This window comes from Branchiostoma floridae, chromosome 7, assembly GCF_000003815.2.
Source record: "Branchiostoma floridae strain S238N-H82 chromosome 7, Bfl_VNyyK, whole genome shotgun sequence".
Classification (NCBI taxonomy): Eukaryota; Metazoa; Chordata; class Leptocardii; order Amphioxiformes; family Branchiostomatidae; genus Branchiostoma; species Branchiostoma floridae.
In genome coordinates this window covers 7077648-7103500 of record NC_049985.1, presented here as the reverse complement: position 1 = coordinate 7103500, position 25853 = coordinate 7077648, and the positions used below count along the sequence as shown (strand labels likewise).

The following is a 25853-nucleotide window of genomic DNA, read 5'->3' as shown; positions in this document are numbered from 1 at the left end:
CAGAACTCAGAAATAAACTATAACATACCCTTAGCTCAGGACACGCCCTGGCCCCGCCCATAGGGATGACGAATCTGGTGGGCGTGAGCTGCCTTCCATTGCCATGGTAATCAACGATCGCATGTCTGGAGTTTGGACACTTGACTACAATCCCTGTAAGTTCAAAATAAACGACATTCAGTTTGCAGGAATCTTAAACATAGAAACCCAACATGCAGTGCAAAGGGATATAGTGTCATTGTCATTTTCTGTTCAATTTGTAGTGCTTGGCCATTATCCTCATTGCCATACATTTGGATCCTCAAAAATCATTCTTGCCTTTTGTTATCATAGCTAGGATAATCCTGGAACAGTCTTTGTGTACATTTCTAATGACTACATGTTTTGACATTTTCCCATTCAACTACATTCTAGCTTCACAATTTCTACATTGTTTCTACATTGTGTTATGGATGTCCATACATGGTGCACAAATTCAAGTTTTCTGTTCCACTTACCACGTACTCTAGCTGGGAGGTTTAACATTAGATCGTCCACAGAAGCACAAGCAGGTAAAGAGAGCACACAGAAAGCTTTGAGTCCATGCATGCAAGACATGATACATTTTTGCCAGATTGCCGCATTTGTTCATATACAAGAGAAATAGACTGACGAATGTATTTGATACATGTGGCGATAGCAATGTTATAGCAAGGAATAACAACAAGGAGAACAGATACATGAAAAGAACCAAGACATTTCTGGAAGAGAATCTAGAAAAGTCAAAGTACAGAATCATAAAATCAATGATAGTTTTGCTACGAAACTAGTCATTATGATAGTTACATAATATCATAAGGATTTAGAAATTACATAATTATTTCCCTCTAAAACTAAAATGATACCAATCTTCTCTTACCAGGGTAATAAAAACCGTCTTCTTCTTTCCTTGCGATGACCTTGTGCCCTTTAAGTTTATCCAGCACTTTCTTTACTCTGTGCTTGCCAGAACCAGGTGTGCTCTTCTCTGCACTGCCGCCACTCCCTTCCAAGACACTGCCCAAACCCTGCAATAAGACAGACAAAAGAAGGGGTGAGTGATACATGCTGGGACAGCATATCGGCAGTAAGTGAAGGTGATCATGCATATGAAAACATTTCAAGCAGCATTGATGATCTTTTTTGTGAATTAATTTTTCTTCTGTATTCGGTTTTCTTTTTATCAAATCAATACACTTTCATAAATGTATATTCTAAGAGTTTGGCATGCTTTATTTGTTGTATCACAAAAATAATTGCACCATTTATTTATAAAAAGTACATATTCTGACCATAATGTAGGTTTCTCAAAACATGCAATTTGTTTCTTTTATACAGTAAACTTTCATTTGTGAGTAAGCTGCACTCACATGGTGGTTTATTTTGTGGTTGTAGTATGATATTGTGCTTTTTTGATACAATTTTTTCAACAAAGAAAGTCATCATAGTTGAAACAACATCAAATGTCAGTAATGCTTCATGCCTGCTGAATATGTCCTGTGTACCATGCACAACATATTGTGCAGGTGCAATAGCCCCATAGTCTCTGTGCACCAATAGAACTCTCTTACCTTCCCCTGGTCTTGTATTGCACTTTTAAAAATCTGAACACAAATGTCTGAACTCCCCGTTAGCATCAACACACATTAATTCACTAACCCTTTCTTTAAAGGGGTACTTTCTTAAAATGGCAGAAGTAGGGGTTATTTTCTAAAAGATCATTTTCATGAAAAAGTTTGTTCAATTTCACTGCAGAATAAGAAAGATATGAACCAATAATAATCATGTAAGTATCTCAATATTTCCCTATACAAATCCATAAAGTAACTTGCATTCATTCAATCCTTTTGTGCTACTAAATGCGTATATGCTTTACTCTAGAGTTCTTTGTTTGGCATGTGTTCAGTCACACAGCACTAATGGGGGAATCACAATAGCGCTAATGCAACAATCATATGCCTCATTTCCTGACTGATACTGCAAACATTTGTTTCCCCTCAGGTTGCTTAGCAACCGTTTCTTAGTAACCGTCTTTAAGTGATGCAGCTTACAACCTTGCAAGCTGCTAATAGTTGATCATGGCCAGTCTGTACAAGGCTTAGCAGTTAATTCTGAGGCTTTCCTTCAAATATCACACATTTAACCTACTGCCTAGCCCCATACGTATCCAAATGGCAGCGTCAGTACGCTTTAGGTTGATGCCTGTACTAAAATAACTGCTGCTCTCCTAACAATATAAAATGACTCTTGACAAAGGAACAAAGTGCTAACGTAATAACCAAGGTTACCCTGTTCTGAATGAACTAATTGAATATATCATCTTTAAACCGAAAAGAACTGAAAAATGAAAAGAACTAAAAAAAAAACCTTGCTGGCAAAGATTTAAGAACCAAAATTATATGAAAAAGAGCATGACTACTTGCTTTCTTCTTTCAAAATTATTTTTGCTGCAACACAATGAAGAGAAGGACTCCCACACTCTGTACATCCTTTTATTTTACCTAATAGTAAATATGTAGTACATATTAGCAGCAGATTGTTAGTACAAAATGTACATGTAGCACAGAGAATTGTTCCACATGCATTATGTTTTTAGAAAACATGCTTTTACAAGTTTGAATGGTCACAATGATGACAGACTAGCATGCATTATTGCAAGCAGAACAAAGGTCGTTCTAAATTTTAGGCGACAAAACTTTGCGAGCAGATATTTTATAAGATATGACATATTCAAATGCAAAACTAGCGAATGAAATGGTTTCTGATTCTCCTTGCAGTTTTTTTACTAAGTCACTTGAGTAAATTCAGTAAAATGCTCATGTCTAAAAAATACTGCCATGCATCATGCAAGCTTCTTATACACTACAACATACTATGTTCTAAATAGCAGCACAATTTAGTTGTACCACTTGGAGAAAGAAATCTTCTTCACAAAGGACAGGCCAAAAATCTCAAAATCCTGTGATGGAGACCCTGTTCTAGGGCTGTCTCCAGCTTTACCCGGTAGCTTTCACTCCCACTTATTGGGGGGGGGGGGCACATTGGGGTCTATTTCAGGCCTTGGAAGGCAGTAACCATAATCAATATTTGGAGTATTGCAAAGGTAAAGGCCAATATTGCTAATTTTCATTAATAGATCTGTGAGTCATTTTATTAATTTAAAAAGCTAATAAAAATATATTTTCACCTCAACAATTTCCAATATTTTGGACGGGCAAGGCAAATTTATTTCGATCCCAATAATCGAAATTCTGCTCCAGGACAGACAGACAGTTTCTGGAGACAGCCCTGACCAGTCCCCATGTCATAAGGTAATGTCATGACTATGCAGTAACTTCTGCATAGAGCAGACACATATTTTGTATTAAATATTCTTTGAGTCACATCTTAAGATAAGCAATGATTTTCTACCATCTTTTCACTTGTTTGATCTGAGTTTGATATATAGCAAATACTGCCTGTGCAGCAATATTATCAAATTATCATACTAGTCATGCAACACCCTTAATCAGCTCACAGGTACAGAGCAGTTTAGATACCCATGTTTACATTTACTGCATGACAAATTTTTGTGATGAGTACATGTGTGTGGATGATGATGACTGTTATCTTGATGATGTAAGAAAGTTAGGTTTCCTTCTGTACCTCAAACTCATATTTAAAGTTTCTGCATGACAAAATTTTGTGATGAGTATGGATCATGAGTACGGATGATGATGACTGTTATCTTGAAGTTCATGAAGTAAGAAAGTTATGTTTCCTTCTGTACCTCAAACTCAGTCCTGCTGCGTTCTGTCTCGTCTCCTGCCTCCACCCCGGACGTCTCGGACGCTGTGTCGTCATCATCATCCTCCTCCTCGGTTGATTGGTGCAGTTTCTCCGCGGCCTTCCTCAGGTCGGTGGATTGTCGGAGGTATTTCTGACCCCGCGCGATCTCATCCTCCAGGAGGAGGATGTCCTGCTGGGGGAGGGGCCAGCCTAACCGGTCCAGCGCCTGCATCATGGCGTGGCGGTTCTCCAGAAAGGACACCGCTTCCTCACTGTCAAACCTGGAATGTTACGCGTAGTCAGTACAAGTATGGACCTAGCATGAAAGTTTTTCAGGGGAGCATGTTGACTTTCAACAAACTTTGACCCATTGCCGACATCACAAGTCTTACTAGGGTATTATCAAATCTGAGATTCTCAATGATACCCTGAAAGGACAATTGAAGGGAATTCATATGTGGGAAATTTATGCATCTTGATCGATTTACTAAAAACAGAATTTGTTAAGAGTTCCTCATTTGCAAGTTACTTAGCACTTGAGTAATAAATTATGTATTACTAATAACTAAAAAAAGACACAGAAACTTGGATAAGCAAAAAAAAATACTTACTGGTCTCTTTCCTCTTGTGACAGATTCCTCCACACAATCATGTCTAATCTCCTAAAACGATATACAAGAAAAGTATTTTAGAAACAGGTTTTTGGAGAATGTGTAATACATGTATATTGCTTATGTTAGAAGCAGTTCTCAATAGAATGTCTTGGACAAACACATACTCATAGTGGCATGTATAATGCCAAGCCATTTTGCAGCATTTTGAAAAAATCCCAACTGTAGACATGTTGCCACATACAGAAATACAATCATTACGATCAGTTTCACATTAGATATTATATCTTCCTCACTTCTTATATGAGTCCACAGCCTTCTGTAGTCTCTCTTCATAGCCTACCAGGTCCACAGCCTGAGGGTTCACCAGACGCAGCTTTCCTGAGCTGGAGGCATGGGCTATGGGGAGGGACTGAGGGGAACAATATGAATATATGAATGAATGGTTTATTTGATCATTATAATCACTACATCGCAGGTTGAATTGTATTACTTAAAGTTTATACATGTGAAAACTTAAATTGTTGCCTTACACCATATGGGTAAAACATGTATCATTTTCCTAATGAAATAGAGGAAGACTACATCCAAGTCTTATGCAGTTTGTACTAGCTCAGTACAAATTGACTGGAGGGTTTTGGAGAAAAAGAGTTGAAACGTGGGATGGTAAGTAACCCCATTAACATTCTGCAACTTATGATTCATGATGGCACTTATGTTCTATGTGCATAATGAGCTAGAGTGTTCATTCCGATAAAAAAACTGGTGCTGTCATTTGCCCACTGTGTTGGAAAGTATACTTTATGCTAAGGGATGAAGGCAACCTATCAAAGACTACTTACTAGAGTTCTGTCTGACTACTACCATTTCTCTTACATTGATGATGTTGATTGCACTTTGCTTACAAAGGAAATAGAAACTTTCATTACCTCATCAAAGACCTTTGACACCACATGCTTGTCCAGAATGGGCACATATTTTGCTTTGTGCGGAATGGCCGTTGGAGCAAGAGCATCCATGATGGTCAGTTTCTTGGCCACCAGGCCGTGCTTCTTCAGCCACTTTTTGGAGGACATGTCCAGTGGGCTGTAGACACAAGGCAGAATTCATTAGAATAAGAAAGAAAATAACAGCCTATTAATAAGCTCTTGAAAGAACATTTGAAGAATCCCAAAGAAATTCATTCATCCCTTGTTGAGTCATCATATTTCGAAGTTTCTGACAAAATCATACCTGCAAGTCCAAGAAAAGTTGCTAGGGAACCCAAATCAACACCAACTTTTCCCAGTCAAAAGCCAGTGGCATTAAAAGCAAACTAAACAATGTGGATATGTAACACTTACTGTGATGGTATTATTGCTTTCCTTTTCTTTTTCCTCTTGTCCAGTATTCTGTCTGCTTCTGTTGACAACAATAATAATATGTCATTAGTCTTACATAAAAACAAAGAATTACTTGCTGTTATCACAATGAAAGTATTAGAATTTCAAATGAATGTCAACAATAGTCATCTTAACATCAGCAAAATACAATCTAAAACTAATCAGTAACAAATTCAATAACTATGCAAGCTGTTTAGCTCAATTAACTGTTGATAAATTGTTGACTACACATATTTCATAGTTACTGACCATCCAGGGATTCCTTGTACTTGACCCACTGCCTCTCGAAGAGTTCCTTCGTCTCTGGCAGCATCCATGTGTTTCCTGATGTGCTGAACCCCCGGGGAGTCATGGACATCGCACTCATGCTCCGTAACAGGCTGGTCTTGGTTTGGCCTGGAGAGAGACAAGATTGAACAAGAAATTGACGATCTCATACCTTTGTAAAATACAGGATATTTTGTATTTCTTGCTTCATTAATCATAATTGTGAATTTTTTGCTGATTCTGTCTAATGCAGCTTTTCCACTCACTCCCATAAGGCAACAGATCATCATGCAGCAGAAAATTGTAAACAGGATTGAGGCCACCTTAAGTTTGATAACCTTTTGGGGAACTTTCCAGAACTTTTGACCTAAGCACCTTTTGACATTATCATTCACTGTATTCTGCATCTGCAAGATAAATTATATATACTTTTCACACTGCATAGATAGCAAACATGTTTTATAACAAAAAAGAAAACCTACCTGCAAAGAGAGGTTTCTTATGAAGGTCGGAGGTCCTACTCCTGGGCCTACGCGGCGTGTGTCGGGCGTGGCTGTGAGCGGCGTGCGCCGGACTGCGGTAACCGTTGGCCGTCCTGGGGCGGGGGGTGGACCTGGGCGTGTGGCTGGGGGTGGTGTGGGAGAACCCCAGGGCTGTCATGGGTCTGCGGTGGGAGGGGGCGGAGGAGGGGCGATGGGTGGAGGGAGGGGTGGGGCCTGAGGAGGACCGGGAGTGGGACTTACTGGAGCTGGTGGAGGCTGAGTCTGGTCTCTGGTTCCTGTGTACAATGGCACATGTGTTAGCGAGTACTGTAATTCTTATCATTTTTGTGGCAGGTTTATGTTTGTAGTTGTGGTGGTGACCACCATAAATTTTAAACTGAAATTTTCATTACTGTACAGTATTTGACTATAGTGTTACGGTGAACTTAAAACCACTGAAAATACTCTATTTTCTCTCTACTGCAATATGGAAAAAAATGTCACCTTCTTGATGACAGTTGTTTTCCTACTGTATACAATCTTCCAGCCTTCAAAAATTAAGTTTAACTAATGGCATAGTGATTTCCACCATCCATCAACTTACTTCATTGCCTAATACTGGTCAAATGGCCTTACATTTAATAAACCTGTTAAAAAAAGAACAATATGCTTCCCTTCTGTGAAGGTTAACATAACATGACTTCCTCTGACCTGATAGCCTTGCTGCCTGAGTTCTTCCAGTCCAACATTGCACACTCGTCCCTGAGCTGGGCCACCTTGGCCAGGTCACTGTTGGCCCGTTCTATCTCCTGCTTCAGGAGCTGGATATCCTCACTCTGTGGAATAGCACAGGAGAACAGGCAGTGTATTAGTACAGCATATGTTTTTAACATCAGCCCATGCTGATTTGATTACATAGATGATGTCCTCTGGGGTCCCCAAAACTCATGCAAGTGTGCGAGAAAATAGAGCTGGGCAAAAAAGTTGCTTTCATTATGAACTATGAACAAACAGGACAGTTGAACAAATGACTGAACACACAGAACATGGTATAGGAGAAAAGGCATTATAAGCCATTAGATTCAATTTTGGATTTTGGCCATAATTCTGTCATCCATAACATGACCTACAGCAAATACAATGTAAAGGAAGGCAAGCGTTACAAACATAGTGATTTCAGCACCACGGAAAGGAAAGCCTGTACTTCAGCACCATGGTGACAATAAGTTGTTATGGGTGTGTTTGTGGCTTACAATGTGAACAGGATTGTTTGGGAAGAAGACAGGGTTCTGTGTTAGAGTTCCAAGTCTCTGTTTTAGATGATTAATACTGTGCCTTAAGAAAAGGAAAATGATATCCATTCATCACTGTAAATAGTTTGTAAATTGTGATTGTGTAAACTACAAGTGCAAGAAATCAATTGTTTCTGTACCACTGGCTCCTTATCAAAGGCCACTTTTCCTTTTGTCTGAAACTTTTCAGTAGCATGAAGAGAGCAAAAGAAGAGTCAAGTTAATACATGACAAACATCTCAAGAGCAGAAATCAGAGTAGACTTTACAGAAATTCTTTGGTCCTTCTAATCCTAATCCTAATCTAAATCTCAAGATAATGAAGACCTCAATCTGACCTCAACCCACTGCTATTTCCATGTACAATTCTTTCCAACTTCTTGGTTCATTGCCTTGAAGTGGTCTAATGACCTTGCTCTGAACAATTTCGTTAAAAAAAATCTGAAGAATCTCTGACCTCAAAAGGTTCCGGTCCCTCCGGATCCCTCCCATCAGTGGAGTAGTAGTGGTATCTCCCGTTGGTGTCATGTGACATCTGAGCCAGGAAGCGGTTGGCCTCGATGTCATCACAGTTGAAGGAGATGGTGTGGATGGGCACCTGGGGGTGCAGCTGCACCTGCGCCAAGATTGTCTTGGGCAGCTGGAAACACAAGACATCTTAAGTGTCTCCTGTTTGCTTCTCAGATGCAATTCATATTTTTTCAGCTTACCAAATTAAAGAAGCTGGCAGCACTCCTAAATATGTTTGCCACTTAAACCTACTATTTATCCTTCCTGCTGTTTTGTATGTACATGATTTACTGGGTAGCATTCCAATTTTTTTAGTCAGGCCTGCTATCTGTTGATAGTTAGATGGCACAAACAATCATTAGCAAATCAACACATTGTCTCAAGCTGATCGGGACTGCCCTTTGTTGGCAATTTCACTGTAGCGGGAAAAAGGACTTTTCGCAGTGGTTTTAAGTTCGCGGTAGCACCATACTGCCATGGAAAAATATTTGCGGTGGTTTTAAGTTCGCTTTGATGCGACCACCGCAAAAACCGTGAACATTAAACCACCGCAAAAGTTTCTGCATTTACAGTAACACAAACAAGTAAAAAAGCAAATAAACAAATTGTCCCTACCTGATCAGGCCTACCATCCGTTAACAGGTAGATAGCGTGTGTGTTGTGGTCAGCCAGTGCTAGTCTGATGGCAGCGAGTGTGTTTGTGGTTCCTCCTGCCGTCAGACCCTTCACCCACTGCCACGCGTTCTCCAGGTTCTGTTCGTTCACATCCGCCAGGCGGTCGCGCCAGGGGATGGCCCGCGTGTCGAATTTTACGATGTTGAACTTGGCTTTGTGTCTCAATTGTTCCTATGAAAATGAGATTAGAGTTACAAATCAGAAATATAATTGCTTTCTGTTAACTGCAGCTGCAGAATGTTTCTAATAACTGTAGCTGTTTTGGATCACTATAACAAAACAACCACTGAATTTATTTTATACTGCTTCACTTTGTTAAACAGCTCTCAAGAGAAAAATGATGACTGTAAAATATCCATTTTATTCACCCTTGTTTTCATTTTCCAAAAAGAAGAAAAAGGAGATTTTTGGAGTATTACAGAATATCTGTAGTAGAGTAGTCACAGAAAGGAGACATTTGTAGTGTTATGACTTTGTGATGGAAATTTCCTTGAAGAGTTTCAAGATTTTCAGTTCTATCAACAGAAGATGCAAATGAATAGCAAAAGGGTATGTCTTTACCTGCATGAGTTGGAAAAGCTTCTCCTTGACAAAGGGGAGCCTATCCCTCATGGACTCAGAGGTGTCAATCAGCAGGTACACCTGTTCCTCTATCACAGTACCAAACAGCTCACGACTGCCCTCCCGCAACCAGTCAATCCTGGAAACACAATTTACACAATTAATATCACTATGCTATAATTCCTATTTGAAAAATGATGAGAATTTTATACATGTGACTTGTGACAACGTTCAAGGCAAACATCACCATGATGTATAGATATGTAGAAGTCATTTGACTAAACTTTACAGAAGCACTAAATAAAGTACATGTATGAGGTCTCTGAATTCTGAAAACGTCTGGTAAGTAACCTCTTCAATATTAAGCACGCTGTGTGAAATTTTATAGTTTCAATACTGCACGTTGTCATTAAAGATAATTATGTGGTTTGCTATAACTGAAATAAGCAAAGTAGCAATTTTAATTGCAAAAATTAGACTACCATGTTTTCCAGGCAAACATATCTTATTTGTTTCGAAAATTGTTTCCACTAGATCTCAAAAAATGACAGCTTATTTTCTCTTTGACATCGGCAGGCAAAACATCCATTGCACCTTTAGGATGGAGACAATTGAATGTCCTTCTCTTTGTTATTTGTCAGACACACAATAAGATTGAACGTTACCTTCTCTGGACCTGTTGTACCACTGTGCTGACTCTCTGCTCATAGTGCCTGTGGAACTCAGGGGTGACGTGTACATGTACCACTGACCCATCCTTCCAGTTGGTGTGGGCAAAACGGTCGCAGTACTTTGCATTGATCAGCTTGTTTTTCGTGTCCTAAAACATCAACAGTACACATTCAGCATTCATCAAAGCATTTGCTTGAAATGTGCTTTTTTCTGCGGTTAGTATAAACGGTGCACAAAATGTCTAAGAATTTTGCTGAAAAATAGAAACACACCTTACAAAAATAGGAACAAAAGAATAGTACAATGCTAAACTTTCTTCAACAAAAAGAGAACAAAAGAAGTTTTTAATCTTTGTCACACTGTGAGGCTTTAATTCATATTCTGTTTTGAATCATTGTATATGCTCTAGTCACCAAAAGGGAAAAATTGAGATTACACGACATGTTGAAACTATGCATCCATGCAAGCTCTGGAACATGGGGATATAACAGACATGATCACAAAACTGTTAAGATATAATCACATCATGATAACTACTGCTCTATATCTAAGTCAGACAGCATCCATACTTCTAATCAGGCATATCAATTGTCCCCTTAGTGGTTATTTAAGTTTAATATCAATGCAAATTGACTGTGACAAAGGTAACTTGTAATACTTATAAGTAACCTGCATTATACCTAGATAACTTTTATGACTATACAACACCTCATGAAATGTGAAGAATACAAGATTTTGAGTCAGCTCACAAAGATGTCTGTGTGGTTAACTGGCTAGGAATGGGCATTAGGACACACAGAGCACAACATGGTGGCAGCAGTGGGATACTAATGAGCATCAGGACATCATAACACAACAACCAACATTATATACAACAGCCAAAGTGCATAGCTTTCATTCCATCATCATAGGACTCATGTCTAAGGGGCTGCCAAAAATTGGCCACAATAGTCAGGTGGTTCTTGGTGACCAGGACAGGTTTAACTGTATTCAATCAGTGTAATCCCAACATCTAATGATAAATATCTGGGAATGCTGGGAAACAAAATTTACGACTATCATCATGGGACTCATGATCATTCCACAGGCACACAAGGGTATCAAGAATATATGCAACAAGATATAGAAGTTTTTTTATTGATTCTTGAAAATGACCTCCAACTTACAGCATCAGTTTGTGAGTGGGGGTCTCCTGGTTTCTTCTTCAGCTCCACCACCCCATCACTGTGTTTGAAGCAGCAGCCGGAGATCACATCATAGAAGTCCATTCTCCTTGCATCAATGCCATAATTCTAGCAAACAAGCCATCAAAAATCATTAGCCATGTTGATATTAGAAGAGTAGAAGAAAAATGAATCTGGCAACATTAATCTGAGAAAAAAATTCACCAAAGAAAATAGTGTGCACTTTAGCATAAAGCTGGCCCTTGGGTTCTGTTTTAATGTCTTCCTTCCATAAGCCAACACATTGATTTGGTATGGCCTCAGTATTCAATGTGGAGATTCTGAATCTTTTGCGGTGGTATTCAAATGAAGTTAGCTAACAGAACCAGGGTACTGAATTGGGGCTGCCTATTGCTTCCATGTGATGGCATGCACCCATTTGCAACCTGAGGTCTCAGCTATGTTCCTTTATATACATGTACTATAAGATCTACTCCGAGATAAGAACATCAAATCTACAACTAATCAATTATTCATAGCTATTGAATATAGTAAGAGTGGTCATTGGTTGGTCTTTTGTCAAAGGCCAAGCCAAGGCAAAGGATTTTTATATAATTCACTTTCAGGTATGAATCTGCCAACAATGAAAATCAATAGAATATCCATTATTGATATATGGTAACATTTCAGACTCACACACAGGCAATGTCTTTTTCAAACAAGCTTGCAATGGAGTTCATAAGAGTTCATAGGACCATTATCTTATAAAGAAGTTCAACAGAGGGAAAATAATGTGATCTACACAAATTAACTGCCAGTACATTGCACATGTACCAAATGAATTGAAAGCAATGTCTGAAAACAATCTTTATGCAGAATGCCAGGAGTATGTTTGGAACACAAATTGCACGTGAAAAAAAAAACAGAACTGCAACACAAGTTTCATCTGACATATGGTAAAGTATAGAATGAATCAGGCCAAATGTAACATTCATAATCTTACCTCTAACCACTCTTTTGATCCCATGTACTGTTCACTCTTCACTTTAGGCCTTGGCTTCACTGTGGCTGAAATAAACAGAGAAAAATCCTGATCAAACATCTGAGCATGCTTCAGTTGATAATGCATCGATAAGGTCATGGAAAGACTGCATCGTATGCAGGAGGTATGAATGGTAATCTGTACTGAAAAATGGAAATCCCTGTTGCCAATTGGCTTCTTGCCAGGAATGCCAGCTACATGATTATACAGCGTGTCTAAGACAAACATAGCAAAACCATAAGTTATACTGCAGTACCAAGAAAAACTGAGGGGACCCAAAATCAACCATGACCTTTGCCTTTCTAACCACAACCAACATAGCAAATATCATAACAATCCATTGATAGGATCTTAAGTAACTATTCTGGGAAAACATACACACATCTACAGACAGACACTGCCTAAAACTATACCTCAATTTTTCATGGAGGTGATAAAGCTTACTAAATATAGGAAAACTGCCTTCTTTCACCTTGATCAAGCCATCTGACTGTTTTCTTGGCTGCCATGTTCAATGGATGTCAACATATACTACATTGACAGCCTACCCCAGGAGTTAATCAGGGTTATACAGGGTGATTGACAGTTGCCATGGGTAACAAGCAGGCACTCTGTCATTAGCGTAGATTCCCATTCATCTGGGAAGCACGCCGGCTCTGGAGCTAAAGCTTGCATGTCAAAAGCAGATGTAACTTGGCACGTAATACATGCTTTTGGGACTGTCCTAAGGACTTTGCTGAAGTAAGGATACACACTCAAAACCTAAAAATGTTTTAAGGGGGATATTGAAGAGAAGAATATTAGAGTCCAAATAGATTATGAGCTTTCCAATTGAATAATCTACTGCAGATTGAAGCTCTATTATAGGCAGCAGGGTCAATAACCTACATGTACAAATACTTTCTGCTGATAGATAAGTCAATCCAGTATCAATCATTTTCAAAAATGAAATTGCAGCTATATATAACTGGCACATGTTTTAACCCACTGTTGTTAACATATGCCCGAGGCAACGTGCACTTTTCAAACCTCATTGGGCACGCCAAGAGCACTTCTATTCCTGGTTTGATGTATGAATCCAATTGAGCTTATGGTAAAGGACTCTTGGCTGACTCCTCTGATATTGGAAATAATGATGAAGGGCAAATGGTACAATCCTAAAATATTATAAATAATGGGACAGTTTCAAGTGTCATTAACTGTTATCTTACTAGGGTATCCATCCCAGTTCATTCCGGGAGGCGATAACCCCTACTGTGTACAAATAGCCAAATATATCCAAGAATGTTTATACCATAGAACCAATTGAGTAAATGACATGCTAGACCCAATATGTTGACTTATTCATACCTATAGATATTTGTATATGTCTGTTTAGTTGTACTGTAAGTTGCACTTTTGTCGTGTCAATAAAGATTTCTTCATGTCTAAAAGTTTATAAAATCAGTACAAACATGCAGTAGGTAATTAATGTTTTCTCACCATTTCCCTTATTTTTTCGTGCCTCCACTACAATTGGAAGGCATTGGGGGAAAATAATAATTATTTAGTATAATAGAAAATGATGAATACATTTTGTGATTATGATGCTCCTTCACCCCTTAAGTATTATAAAATTGTACTCTATCACCTCTTTAGTGTTATGAAATATGATTAATATAGTTTATAATAATAATCATGACACTGGAAGGATTAGATTATGACACAGAGGTAACCTTGCACCCCCTCACCTCTTTCTTTGCCTCTCCTGTATGCTTCAGCTTCCATGGGAAGGCATTGATACAATAACAGTGGTATTAGGTGGTCATTCAGCACCAAGGACAAGGCCTATACTGTGCTGATTCTATTCTGCTGTGGATGTCCCTCTTTGAAATCATTTTTAGTTAAGATTCAATGTAATATTCCAGTTTTCAAAAAGTACAATTACTGTGGTTTAGGTTATGTAACATCAACTCTCATAATTCTACTGAGTGCCATAATACTGTCACATCACAAAAAAGTTATATAGGACTTTTATTATTGTCTTTAACACCGAAATACCTGATGTGTATATAAATGCTGCATTTGTACATCTGTTTAAATCGCTGGAAATAGTTTGCACTTTTTCTCATGTACCACCTGATGGAACAATGAAAGTTGATGTTGATTTGTTTAGAGTGAGGCTCAAATTATGAAGAAGGAATTCATCTTATGCCATATTCCTTATTACCATGAAATAAAACCACAGCAATAGTAATTCTACAGTATAAGTAAAACATACCCATCTGTGTCTTGGGATCAGGAGCCTCTTGAATCAGCACCTGCACCTCTGCTAGGGTGTTCCTGGCCTCCTCCAGCTCCTCAAACAGTTCAATGACCTCTGGTCGCACCCCTGCACCAGGCGGAACTCCACCAATCGGTGTCCTGCCCTCCCGAAGTGTGAATGCATGAAACCTATGGTAGAACAGCATTGGTAAGTTCAAAATGTACACAATACTTTATGCATTTTATGCCAATATAGCAACCTGCGATATCTACTCGTCTAAATATCCTCATCCTTATTTATGTGTACTCTGGTGTATTCCAGTAAATAGTCAGACACACGTAAACTTGAACAATTCCACTGACCAGGCCCAAGAAGCTTAATGGCCAACACCTCTAAGTCAGAAGAATTGGAAACAGCAGCTAATCCTTTTTTTCAACCTTTATTTAGCCTTGATTTACACACAAGTATCTCTTTGGCCTGAGCCAGTTTTCAAGGGTTCAAGGTTCCTTTTCATTTAAGGTAATGCATAATTTGCTAAAACGGACCGGTTATTGCCAGTTTTTTTAATGTTTACTCTTGACGTTACAGTATTTAAGAATCTTGAACTCCTATCAGAAATTCTGTGTGAGTTAGTTCTCTTGAGTTAGAGGTGTATAACCCCAAGCTTTTGAGAGGAGGCCCCATCAGGAACTTGCACCAAGAGATTGTTTAACACAGGTACAACATACCTCCCTCCTGTGAGTTTGGTGAGGTCCCTGAGGAAGCGGGTGGTGTGCTCACTGGTTGCGTTGAAGGAGACGATGTGGAGAGGGTAGCGATGCCCCACCAGCTTCTGCCTCAGGAGGTGCTGGGTGTCGTTGGACAGGTCACCCTCATAGAACAGGTACACTGCCTCCGCCTGCACCAGGGGAATAGAAAATTACTCAATCAACAAAGGTACAGTACAGATTCATTCATTTATCGAGCATGATTTATCTGGGGACTTTCATTTGAAAGAGAAGGCAAAAGTCAGTTTTGGGAGTGTTCGTTTTGGGTTAGGACGGGTTGAATTTTGCACCTGGGCCAAATACAGTGTAGTTATATGATGTACATGGATATTTCTTTGGGTCATGAATTTGCAGTGGAGAAGTGACGGCAAAATCAAAACCATCTCAAACAGATTGACAGTATATTTGATCAAGCTGTAACAATTGACCAACAGAACAGATTTTGACACTGTGTATGTTACATAGCATCAATCGAGTGGAAATGACGTTGATTAATTAAGGTATACATACGAACCATTTCTATAAAAGACATTTCCTTGTCTGCTTTGAATGTTGCACGATAATACACTCATTATTTCTTGACAATACCGTAAAGGATAAGATATAAATCATTTCATTGTACTCACGTTAGGATCGTTCATGGCCCTGATGACAGACTCGACAGTGGAAGTCTTGGACCTCCCCGCCATCCTGTCGATCTGCTCCAGCCACGTCAGCGCAGACAGCCTGCTCTCTGCAGAGTACGGGATGGCTCCTCCTGGCTGCCACACACTCAGGTCTTCCTGGGCTCTGATACATTCACACAGCAAATGTTTAGATAAGTTAGTACAATGAGTGGCAATGTGGTTTACCGAAACAAACAAATTTTCTCAAAGAAACGTTCATCACCACTACAAATTCAGATGACAGAGTAGCAACTAGCGGTATAACCAACAAGAGAGTGGCATTCCTATGTTCTGACAGATGGGTAAGGCTATGGGACTGGTCTATCCCCCCCCCCCCCCAATACTCTGCTGTCATGTTAATTTTCCACATACATTTACATCAATCACCAAGACGGGATACCTGGCGCACCCCGTCTTGTATCAGCAAAAGAAAGGGTATGTCACCCCTCATGCAACAGGTGGTATAACCATGACAGTGCGGTATTACCCTGTACGTCGACTTCCTTACTTTTAAATATGAGAAACAGTAAACTGTAAGGTGTGTCCTTTCAAATACACAACACAAGATTTTGTCTCACCTGATGAGGTTGAACTTGGCGACATTCGCTATCTGTTCATTGACAACTCTTCTGATGATGTCCCTGCAGATTTCAAACTCCGCCGGGTCCATCGTCTTGATGTCCAACACAAGAACCACGCAGTGTTCCTCGATGACTCCGAACGTACGCCGACTCTCGGACGTTAACCACTCCAGTCTCCTCTTGTACAGGGTGATGGCCTGCATCAGTCTGCTCTCGATCTGTTTCAACTTGTCTTTGCCTACAGTTACCTATATCGACATGTATAATTATACAACTCAGTTACACATATATATAGTTTTAAGGAATACTTGAGGAAAATAAGGTATGACAGGTCATTAAGTGTATTATAACCAGCTGCTGTCGTGCTGTGTGCTTGCAAAGCTGTTGTGTCATGTCCAAGGGTGGTAATACTGGCTATAGATTACAGATACAGGTATCAAAATACACAATTCAGCACACTTCTAAAGCTTCTAAGCCTTGTTTTGTGATGATATACTTCACAAACTTATGATTTGTATCGTAAACAAAAACACATGACACAAAAGTTACAAGTATTAGATTTATGGCATAATAAATGTAATTTTTCTTTGCAATCTGAAAGGAGAAAAGGTATCCATTTTATGTTAAGGGAAACTTGAAATTGACTTACGTTGAATGTTTTGCCGTCTTTTCTTGGGAACCTCTGGAATAACCCCTCTCCGTATCTGGAACTCACTGGCTTCTTCAGTGAATAGTCATAGTCTGTAGTAAGGTAGAACACTTTTGTTAGTGGGCTACTTAAACAGGTTTTTATATCAATAAACTGTAGTACATGTATTTCATATTATGTTAGATATCATCTTTGGTAGGCAAAGCCTTTGATATAAAAGCATCAAAAGCCACTTGATAACCCTGTAAACTAAGTACTATATATAACTTTGATTCTGAATATTTCTTTTGAGGATAATCATTATTTTTCTTTTGCTGTACTATGCATCATCACATCCAGAATCTGTCACCCTAAATGGACAAAAAAATGTCGCCCCATTCATCCAAACAAAAAAATTCAAACTTTGTGACAAAAAATGGACGGAACTGTATTTTCATCAGCTAAAACTGACAGATTTGATAATAAATATCAACAACATGGGCTCCCAAACAATGAGTAGTATCGAAACAATTTAAAGCTAGAGAAAGCCTGACTACACGCAAGCTGCAGACAACAAGCAAAACAGCTTTTAGAGCCACTTTCATTTCCTGCCACTATGAAAGCTTACTTTAGCCAGCATTATGGGGGTTTGTACCCCAAGGGATAAGGTTGGCTTTGAACTCTACCCATATGGCACTAACCACTGCAGTCTGTGATGTCACAAGAAATGACATTTCAGTACAAATATGGTAAATAATGGATGTCTGACATTTACACTGAGAGGTTCAAGGCAGTATGGACTGGTAAAACAAAAGAACATAGCTTTCACTGCTGTCACGAGTTGTCAACTGTATTATAAAACATTTGCAGAAAATTTTGCATGATACACCATATGGTAGTCATGTGTGCCTGTCCCTGGTGCTGAAATGTATGTACAGGTTATATATTGAGGAAGCAAAAGCAACTCTACATGAAATGTAAGGGATTTGTGCGACACAATATTTCTGGACCATCAAATTGACCTTAAATCTGCCCATTTTGTTCTCGGCACTTGTTCTAATTGCATCCCTCCATCTTTGGTATATCAAGACAGTGAATATTCCTTTGCACTCTTTCCAAGTGAAACTGCAAGCCTTCGTGCAAGGAGAATGGTTGTCAGGTGAAAACTAGCAAGGTGGTCTTCTGTTTAGAGTTGTTAACTTAGAATCTAATGGTTCTGGCTTTTAATACCCAGCAGGCCGCAATGCTGTGCCTTTGGGAAAGGCACTTTGCATGTATTTCCTCACTTGAAATGAGTACCTACATTATACCTACATGTGGCTTCAGTTATGGATATCCTCGTGGATCATTTAAGAGTCCATTCTAGTTTGAGTGGATGAAACCTTCAAGTCTAATTTTACCCAGCTTGTGCTTACTGTACAAAACAGCTTACATGTTATGCCTACAGGTAGTTTATTGGTTTTGCAAATCGAAGAAAAACAAAACATCTTACCGTCACTGTGCTTGAAGCCGATGGCCGGGAGAATCTGACCCATGGTCAGTTTGTTCTTCTTGAGCCCGTACATGGTCAGCCACTTCTGGGTGGAGATGGCCGGAGTCACGTCCAGCTCCCAGGTGGACTTGGGCGGGGTCGGTATGGCAACCTTCATGTCCACCGTGGTCTTGAAATCGTACAGGTCCAGCCGGGGCGGCTGGTCGCGATGCTTCAGGTCAAACTTGGGATCTGGGGGGAAACATGAACAGACTCGAATTTAATATGTAGCAGTTCTCACTATTATTCATTTTGTACCATGTATATAAAAAATTTGTGTATGGGCTTATAGCCTTTTAACACTCATTAGGACTTTAAATGATGTAAACTGTATCTATTTTATATACTTTGTTTGACCCTTGCCTCTTTCCTCCTGACCTCAAAGACAAGCAGCCTGCAGGTTGATTTGAGATTTTGTGAATAAACAAAGGTTCAAACAAACAAACATGTCAGAAAACCATGGCAATCAGATATATGGCAGCCTTCGTACGGTCCGGTTATATGTGTATGTTTGGGTAAGGGTACTACCCTTACCCAAACATACACATATAAACGGAACCCCTACACCCCAAGCAAGCAAACATTCCTTTAGCTTTTTGTTGACCCTTGCAGACAGAAATAGAAGGACTAAATATATAAATCATGGAAACACACACTCACACACATATACAAACAAACAAGCAAATACAATATTTCATTCTTTGAGTAAAGAAAGATTGATAGTTCACTACATGTTATGTTAGGTAATATTACATAGTGCAATCAAACCAGCATTATACTATCAAAAATGTTAAAAATGGATAGTTAAAATTGCATTCAAATCGCATTTTTCTTTTACTACATTATCTGATACTAGTGATAGTGCAGATCATGCATAGTTATAATTCAAGATATTGACACCTAAAACATGACACAAAAATAATATACAAATGTGTATTTTATCAGCAAAGTCTGCCCTAAAGGTTATACAGTATTAGCAATTCATCAATAGATGTAATATGTCATAATCAATTCTGAACTGCTGTCAGTGACCACAATATGATGAACTCTTGTTGAAAATGTGAGTTGATTTCCCAATAGTCAGATCCATATACAATGAGAATATCTTTAATGACCAAACAATGAATAGTACTTAAACTTAAAGCCTCTGACATATACATACCAAATGGTGAAAATTTTACAATTGTATGGCAGAATAACAACAAGGTATTATACCCACTTATATTTAGTGGTAAATGTTGCTGTTAAAGCTTTCAGTAAGGTATAACATCTAAAGCTAATGTTGTACTTTTTTGCCTCAAAGTCTGGTAGATTTTTAAAATAAATCTAAGGACCTAGGGGAGATTTAAAAATGGCCTCAGTTACTGACACAGCAGGGCACAGTGAGGACCTGTGTAACCTGTTTTTTGTTGTCACAAATAATTACCTCCGATTGGGTACTAGAAAAACATGTTTGTCCAACACACTGGCTGACCTATTTTCACAATACAGTCAAATATGTTCATTGTGATGGCTCAAAGGACTTGAAAACAATGACCACATTAGAGGTGGCTACTGTAGACAAGATATTCTAAATGCTTGGGTTGGTGAGAACAAAAAAAAGAACAACCACAAATAATGATCACAATAGTCAGGTAGCCCGTGTATTATACTAGAACAGATATGTTTTTAAGTTGCATACCTTTCATTATAAGGACTATGGCCAACAATAGAACATATCATTTTGACATGAAGTTTACAAATAACAAGTGGATTTTTGCTGAAATTCTATTTCAAGTTCGGGGTGAATAGAAGGACATAATATGCATCTCAACCCCAAGTAGTGCACAATCATACTACATGTATATCATACATGATACTAATCTCAGTGTTTTTGACTAGCATTGTAGTCTTTAATCTTAAAGCACACAAGAAGGTCTGTTGAAGGCCAACCCTTTTCACCAGCATTTTCTTGAAGAATGTAACGACTGAACATAATGCAGCTTTTGTGGGTCAGCAGAGAGGCATTGCCGTCTCCATGGTGCACAAGGCGATTACTACAGGTTTTCATGAGTGACTTCATGTCTAGAATCATAATGGGTCTACTCTTGTTAATGCTGTTACTGGAGAGAGAATACTTGTAAGAAAGGCAGTAGACATCCTTATAAAAGTCAATACATAGGAAAAAGAGATTTACAACTTAAGAGTGCTTAAGGGTGAAAAAGGCACCCAAAACAACCACCTGTTAACACTTTCATCTTTAATGTGTAATCACCTTCACAGTAAATGTGTCATTAAAGTAAGGGAAAATCAAGAATGGCTACAGTAGCTGATTCAGAAGAAGTGCTTAGAAGTACCTACAATCCTTGGCAATTCCCCTAGACTTTTAAAACAGCTTTGAAAAGATCAATATTACAAAATATTACATGTTTAATGGGACAATACGAAATGTCTGGATTATTTGGCAAGCCCAGACTGTCTGGAGCAAGCATAAGTTTTGTGCCAAGACACCAAGAAAGTCACCAACATTGAAAACCAATTTACCAATGAAATGAAAGAAAAGGCCTCATAGATGTCGATCAATACAAAATCACATGTCTAAAATCCTTCAGTTGGTGTGTGTGTGTATTTGCTTTAACAACAGACGGCATAGCTGAGTATAACCTACGTAACATGGCGGCATACCAACAAGTTTACAGTCAACAATGTGGGGCTGTTCAAGGCTGTCTCCAGGACCAGTCCCTTTGGATGGAGATTTGCTAACAAATGCTAAACATCATGATACAAAATTGATGAAATTTAATTTTTTTTAAATGATGTAGCTAACAACAAGAATTAACAAAATGAGTGGGATGGAAAAAAGTTTAACACTGGAGATCATTAATGCTGGCTTGACAGTAGACAACGGCTACACTACCCGGTTCTGTTGGGACTCTGTGTTGTTTTAAAATTTATTGCAGGATTTTAAAAATTGATTTGACATGGCATGACATGCTTACAAGGTTGATTTAACCTTACCAGGATCAAAGTTCAGAGGATATTAAATAAATGTGTCTACGTATGAGCCAAGATTTTCTCTTAAGACATTTCATCAGATTTATAACTTAAAGATGAGTTTTGCTTCAACACACATGCAACATGATTTCAATTTCCAGATCACCGGATTTCTAACACATAGCAACTGCAATCTAGAACAGCTATGTAGTGAAACAAGTGTAACACTATCTTACAAATTGGATAGAACCACAAGATAATATGTTTCAACAGCAGGTAGAATAGATAACAGGTGTTTCACATCACCTAGGTGATCCTCACCAGGTGTTCACCAGGTACACACTGACATGTAACAATATTTAACGGGAATACCTGCTTCACTTATCAACAAACCACTTAGCTGATAAGTTGACCCAAAGTCATTTAGCAAAAGATTTTATGTTTGAAACTTAAGCCAAGAAAGCAAATGGTCAACTTATCACAAAAGAGTATGAATATTATCTCTTTAAGATTAGATGTCTTAAGAGAGATACATTTTGTAATTTCAAAATGCAATTCTGTGATTACACTTGATAATAGCCTGAAACTACTCTTCCAAATTTTGATTTTATGATTTTGTAAAATCTCATTAAACTTCATTCTATGTGCATGTATTGAGTCTTGAGCTTGCAAGTTGCAAAAAAAAAAAGGTATCAATTCAAGGAAATATTATTTCATTCATTCATTTGTACATGGGTGTGCCAGGCAAAATTCCCAGGGAACCATAGAGCTGTTGAGAGACAACATTGAAACAGTGTTTGTGTATCAATGGGTAACAGCCCCACCCACTTGTTTGAACTTCAAGATCAAAAAGGGTTTTGGGTTTCTGCTATTATCAAATTCCTGATCTTCCTAGAATGTTGTTGTTTGTCACATAAGACCACCCACAAAACACCCACATACCCATGCTTTACATCAGAAATTCATTTATAATTCATATTTCCCTCATGTCTGGTACCGTATATTACTCTGGCTATACTAAGGCATCCTTCCATACCGGGGATGGTGGTTGTACTCTGGTTACAACGAACCTAAGTTAACTTAAGGTAATAACAACTCATACGATGTAGGTGACGTAATTTCACAACAATATCAAGTTCAATTATCTTTAGAAATGGGAGCAATAATACAGACATCATCAAAATTAACAGTGACTGGTTTTCGTTATGTCAATGATACAAAAAGATTGATCTTCACTAAAATGTTTTTCTAAATGCATTCAACATTTTTAAGTTGTCTAATGTGGGGAAATTTCATAAAGGAAAAATATGTAATATAATGTCAGAACTTGGTTTTCTATGTGCCTAAAAAAAAATATTATTGTGTAAGGATAATAGAGCCATTGCTGATAAATGCTGCGATATTGTACTCTGGATACAACATTTAAGGACTGACATGATAAATGCTTTTGTTCATTTGCTCTTCACAATTTCTCTATCAAAACTTCATCTACTAGTATATACTGTTAAAGGAAATGTTATAATTCCCAAGTGGGGAAAGATCATATCTGGCATTTTACAAAGGTGTTTTGTACACCTGTCACGACTACCTGTCACGCCACCTGGTACATTTGTAGGACACTGGCAAACAGAACGTGATTACCCCTGACAATAGCTAAGAGTTGTAAGGACATTTATGGGAATAATTGTGCTCATCATGGCCACAATTGGAGGAGAAAGAGAGGAACAGCAAATCAATTAGGGTCGTAAACTGGCCGCACAACTTTTGTATTACAGGTATTTCTGTGTACCTCAAAGGAAGTAGCTGACAAAGATGTGAATGTAAGAGCGATCAGAGGAAACCATTTATAACACAACAAAGGAAAAACTGCTGCTTTTAGAATGACAATGTAAAATACAAAGAATTTTGCAGTTACTACTAAAATGTAAAAGAAGAGATGGATCTTCAAAAGTTGCTAAACCTATCAAAATCATCTCTTTTTGTCCCTCTTCTGTAACACTTATGTTGTGTACTTAAGTTCTTTCTCTTGATCTTAAGATGTTTTAACATAAAGAGTATGGCAAAGAACATTTTGTAGTCAAATGCAACAGTTAAAGCAAAAACATGTCGATTCATAAAACTAACGAAAAACTTTCGATTTCTAACTCAAAACTCACCTTCTCGCCAAGCTTGAATCTTCACCGGATCCAATGTTGTGGCCATCTTTGAAATTCTCTCTAAACTTTCCTAAAATAACAACCAACAATATCACACGTGTGAGAATTTGGGCTATTAGATAAAATCTTAAGCGTGATAATTTCTAATTTATCACCGTAGCAGGTACAGGTTCCGATACATTACGAAAATCAAAGCATCTGTTTCTAATCTACTTCTTACGCCTTCTCGTATTTCCAACAGAAAATTGAAAACAAATGTTCTCATTTAAAAAGCGTCTCAGACAAAGTAACTGTTTAGAAACTATAAAATAGCAATGATATCATTGATGGTGCCCATAGAAGAGTACCTTAACATTAAATCATAATTGTATTAAGACATAGATCATACAAAACAAAGCTGATCAATATGTTATACGCCCACCGGCATAGAGACGATCGTATAGGGCAACGATCGCGATCGCGTACCCGCTATAAAAACAACAATTTTTCCCCTAGTCTGTGAAAGAAACAGTACTCACAACAACGTGGATGTAAAGTATACATTATATACTCACCAGAGACTAAGATTTGGCACTGGGAAATGTCTGGTTACTGAGAAAACCCGACTTGGAGCTATGTTATGCCCCGGAGCCACTGGTTACCCCGACATGTCAGGCAGCCATGTTCGGAGATTTTGTGTTGAGCTGCTTCCCGTTGCCCGGGTACAACCGCATCTAAACGCACCCAACTAAACAACATTCACTACCATCGGAATGTCGGTTCATACTTCAACACCTGCCAAAAAGTGAATATATCCGATAATTATTGATTTGTTTTGAATGTTGATACTCTGTATATATGCTCTTATTCTGCTCTTATGGCATATCAAAACAATATCACTTTGCTTTTTGGATGCGCTCTATGTTTCGAAAAGAATCCAATCAGCGCTCTAATTAGCATACGTCATCAAAACTGGGTACTATTAGTGCAGTGGCTCCTGAAATTAGCTCCGGGAGTTCAAATTCGACACAAAAGTGTTGATCATAAGATATTTGTTGAGTTGAAATGAATATTTAGAGTAGTAGAGCTTCTTAAAGTGCCAGTCATTGCGAGAGACACACTTGTGTAAAAAGCTGCGCCCAGTTTGGCACGTCATGTGTTTGTGTGCAGGACGTACCATCTATACTACTGTGTGCTTTAAGTGCTTTCAAAATAAAGCTTCCTTCGTAAATCAATATAAAATTTGAAAATAAATTCACTGATAGCTATCTCCTTGCCTGTTTATATTTTTGTTAAAGTTGAATTACAGAACCATGGCGTGAACTGAGATATTTTTACCTCAGTAAAATACGATAGAGAGGAACACCCCCTGACTAAGATAGCACAGTCCTGCAAAATGTCGAACCCGGTGCTGAACTTCTGCATCCGCCTGATGAAATGGCTTCCAGTCGTTTTCATCACGCTCATCGTGCTCTGGTCGTACTACGCTTACGTGGTGGAGATGTGCGTGTGTAAGTACACGGAGTTTCACGATCTTTTGTGCCGTGGTTTTGTCACGATTGTAATCTGAGTCTCCGACGTGTGTGTACGTTTCATGGCTGACTGTAGTCGGACCAGTTGTTGCACTGAAAATGTTGGTCACGGGTCAGACAACCCATTACGAACCAGGCGACACCTGTGGTGATCAGCTTAGAATATTACTGGTCAGATTTACCTGCCATTAGTCACATGCTTTAAAACGTACTGTGCAATGAATAATAAGTGATTCGCCCAATTAGAAGAGAAGAGAAGAAAATATGTGTTTATTTTATGTTTCTAAGGTACCACCCTGCACATGATCTAGGACAAGGGCAAGTCCATAATTACTGAAATCACTAAATGCATTT

At 38.5% G+C, this 25853-nt stretch overlaps 2 protein-coding genes across 5 annotated transcripts in view; one reads left to right on the top strand and one right to left on the bottom strand.

The window, feature by feature from the left end:
* LOC118419057 (von Willebrand factor A domain-containing protein 3B-like) overlaps positions 1-24699 on the bottom strand; it is a 32949-nt gene extending 8250 nt beyond the window's left edge. Inside the window, exons 1-26 of one of the 3 annotated variants that reach the window (XM_035825324.1) lie at positions 24543-24699; positions 23989-24058; positions 18821-19051; positions 17350-17441; positions 16698-16948; positions 16081-16243; positions 15416-15585; positions 14703-14875; positions 14173-14202; positions 13925-13951; positions 12404-12468; positions 11404-11529; positions 10231-10385; positions 9566-9704; positions 8945-9175; positions 8277-8459; positions 7240-7364; positions 6529-6824; positions 6029-6175; positions 5741-5798; positions 5327-5483; positions 4694-4809; positions 4398-4448; positions 3788-4067; positions 899-1046; positions 29-153 (exon numbers count right to left, since the gene is read on the bottom strand). In XM_035825324.1, the coding sequence (XP_035681217.1) occupies positions 29-153; positions 899-1046; positions 3788-4067; positions 4398-4448; positions 4694-4809; positions 5327-5483; positions 5741-5798; positions 6029-6175; positions 6529-6824; positions 7240-7364; positions 8277-8459; positions 8945-9175; positions 9566-9704; positions 10231-10385; positions 11404-11529; positions 12404-12468; positions 13925-13951; positions 14173-14202; positions 14703-14875; positions 15416-15585; positions 16081-16243; positions 16698-16948; positions 17350-17441; positions 18821-19051; positions 23989-24034 (3585 nt within the window). In that variant the 5' untranslated portion in view covers positions 24035-24058; positions 24543-24699. The remainder of the gene's footprint in view (positions 1-28; positions 154-898; positions 1047-3787; positions 4068-4397; positions 4449-4693; positions 4810-5326; positions 5484-5740; positions 5799-6028; positions 6176-6528; positions 6825-7239; positions 7365-8276; positions 8460-8944; positions 9176-9565; positions 9705-10230; positions 10386-11403; positions 11530-12403; positions 12469-13924; positions 13952-14172; positions 14203-14702; positions 14876-15415; positions 15586-16080; positions 16244-16697; positions 16949-17349; positions 17442-18820; positions 19052-23988; positions 24059-24542) is intronic. The other 2 variants (XM_035825325.1, XM_035825326.1) reach the window with 2 other exon arrangements.
* Positions 24700-25295: 596 nt separating this feature from the next.
* The window catches only part of LOC118419184 (palmitoyltransferase ZDHHC2-like), a 9744-nt gene continuing 9186 nt past the window's right edge, over positions 25296-25853 (top strand). Inside the window, exon 1 of one of the 2 annotated variants that reach the window (XM_035825515.1) lies at positions 25296-25478. In XM_035825515.1, coding sequence (XP_035681408.1) covers positions 25364-25478 — 115 coding nt within the window. In that variant the 5' untranslated portion in view covers positions 25296-25363. The remainder of the gene's footprint in view (positions 25479-25853) is intronic. The other variant, XM_035825516.1, reaches the window with a different exon arrangement.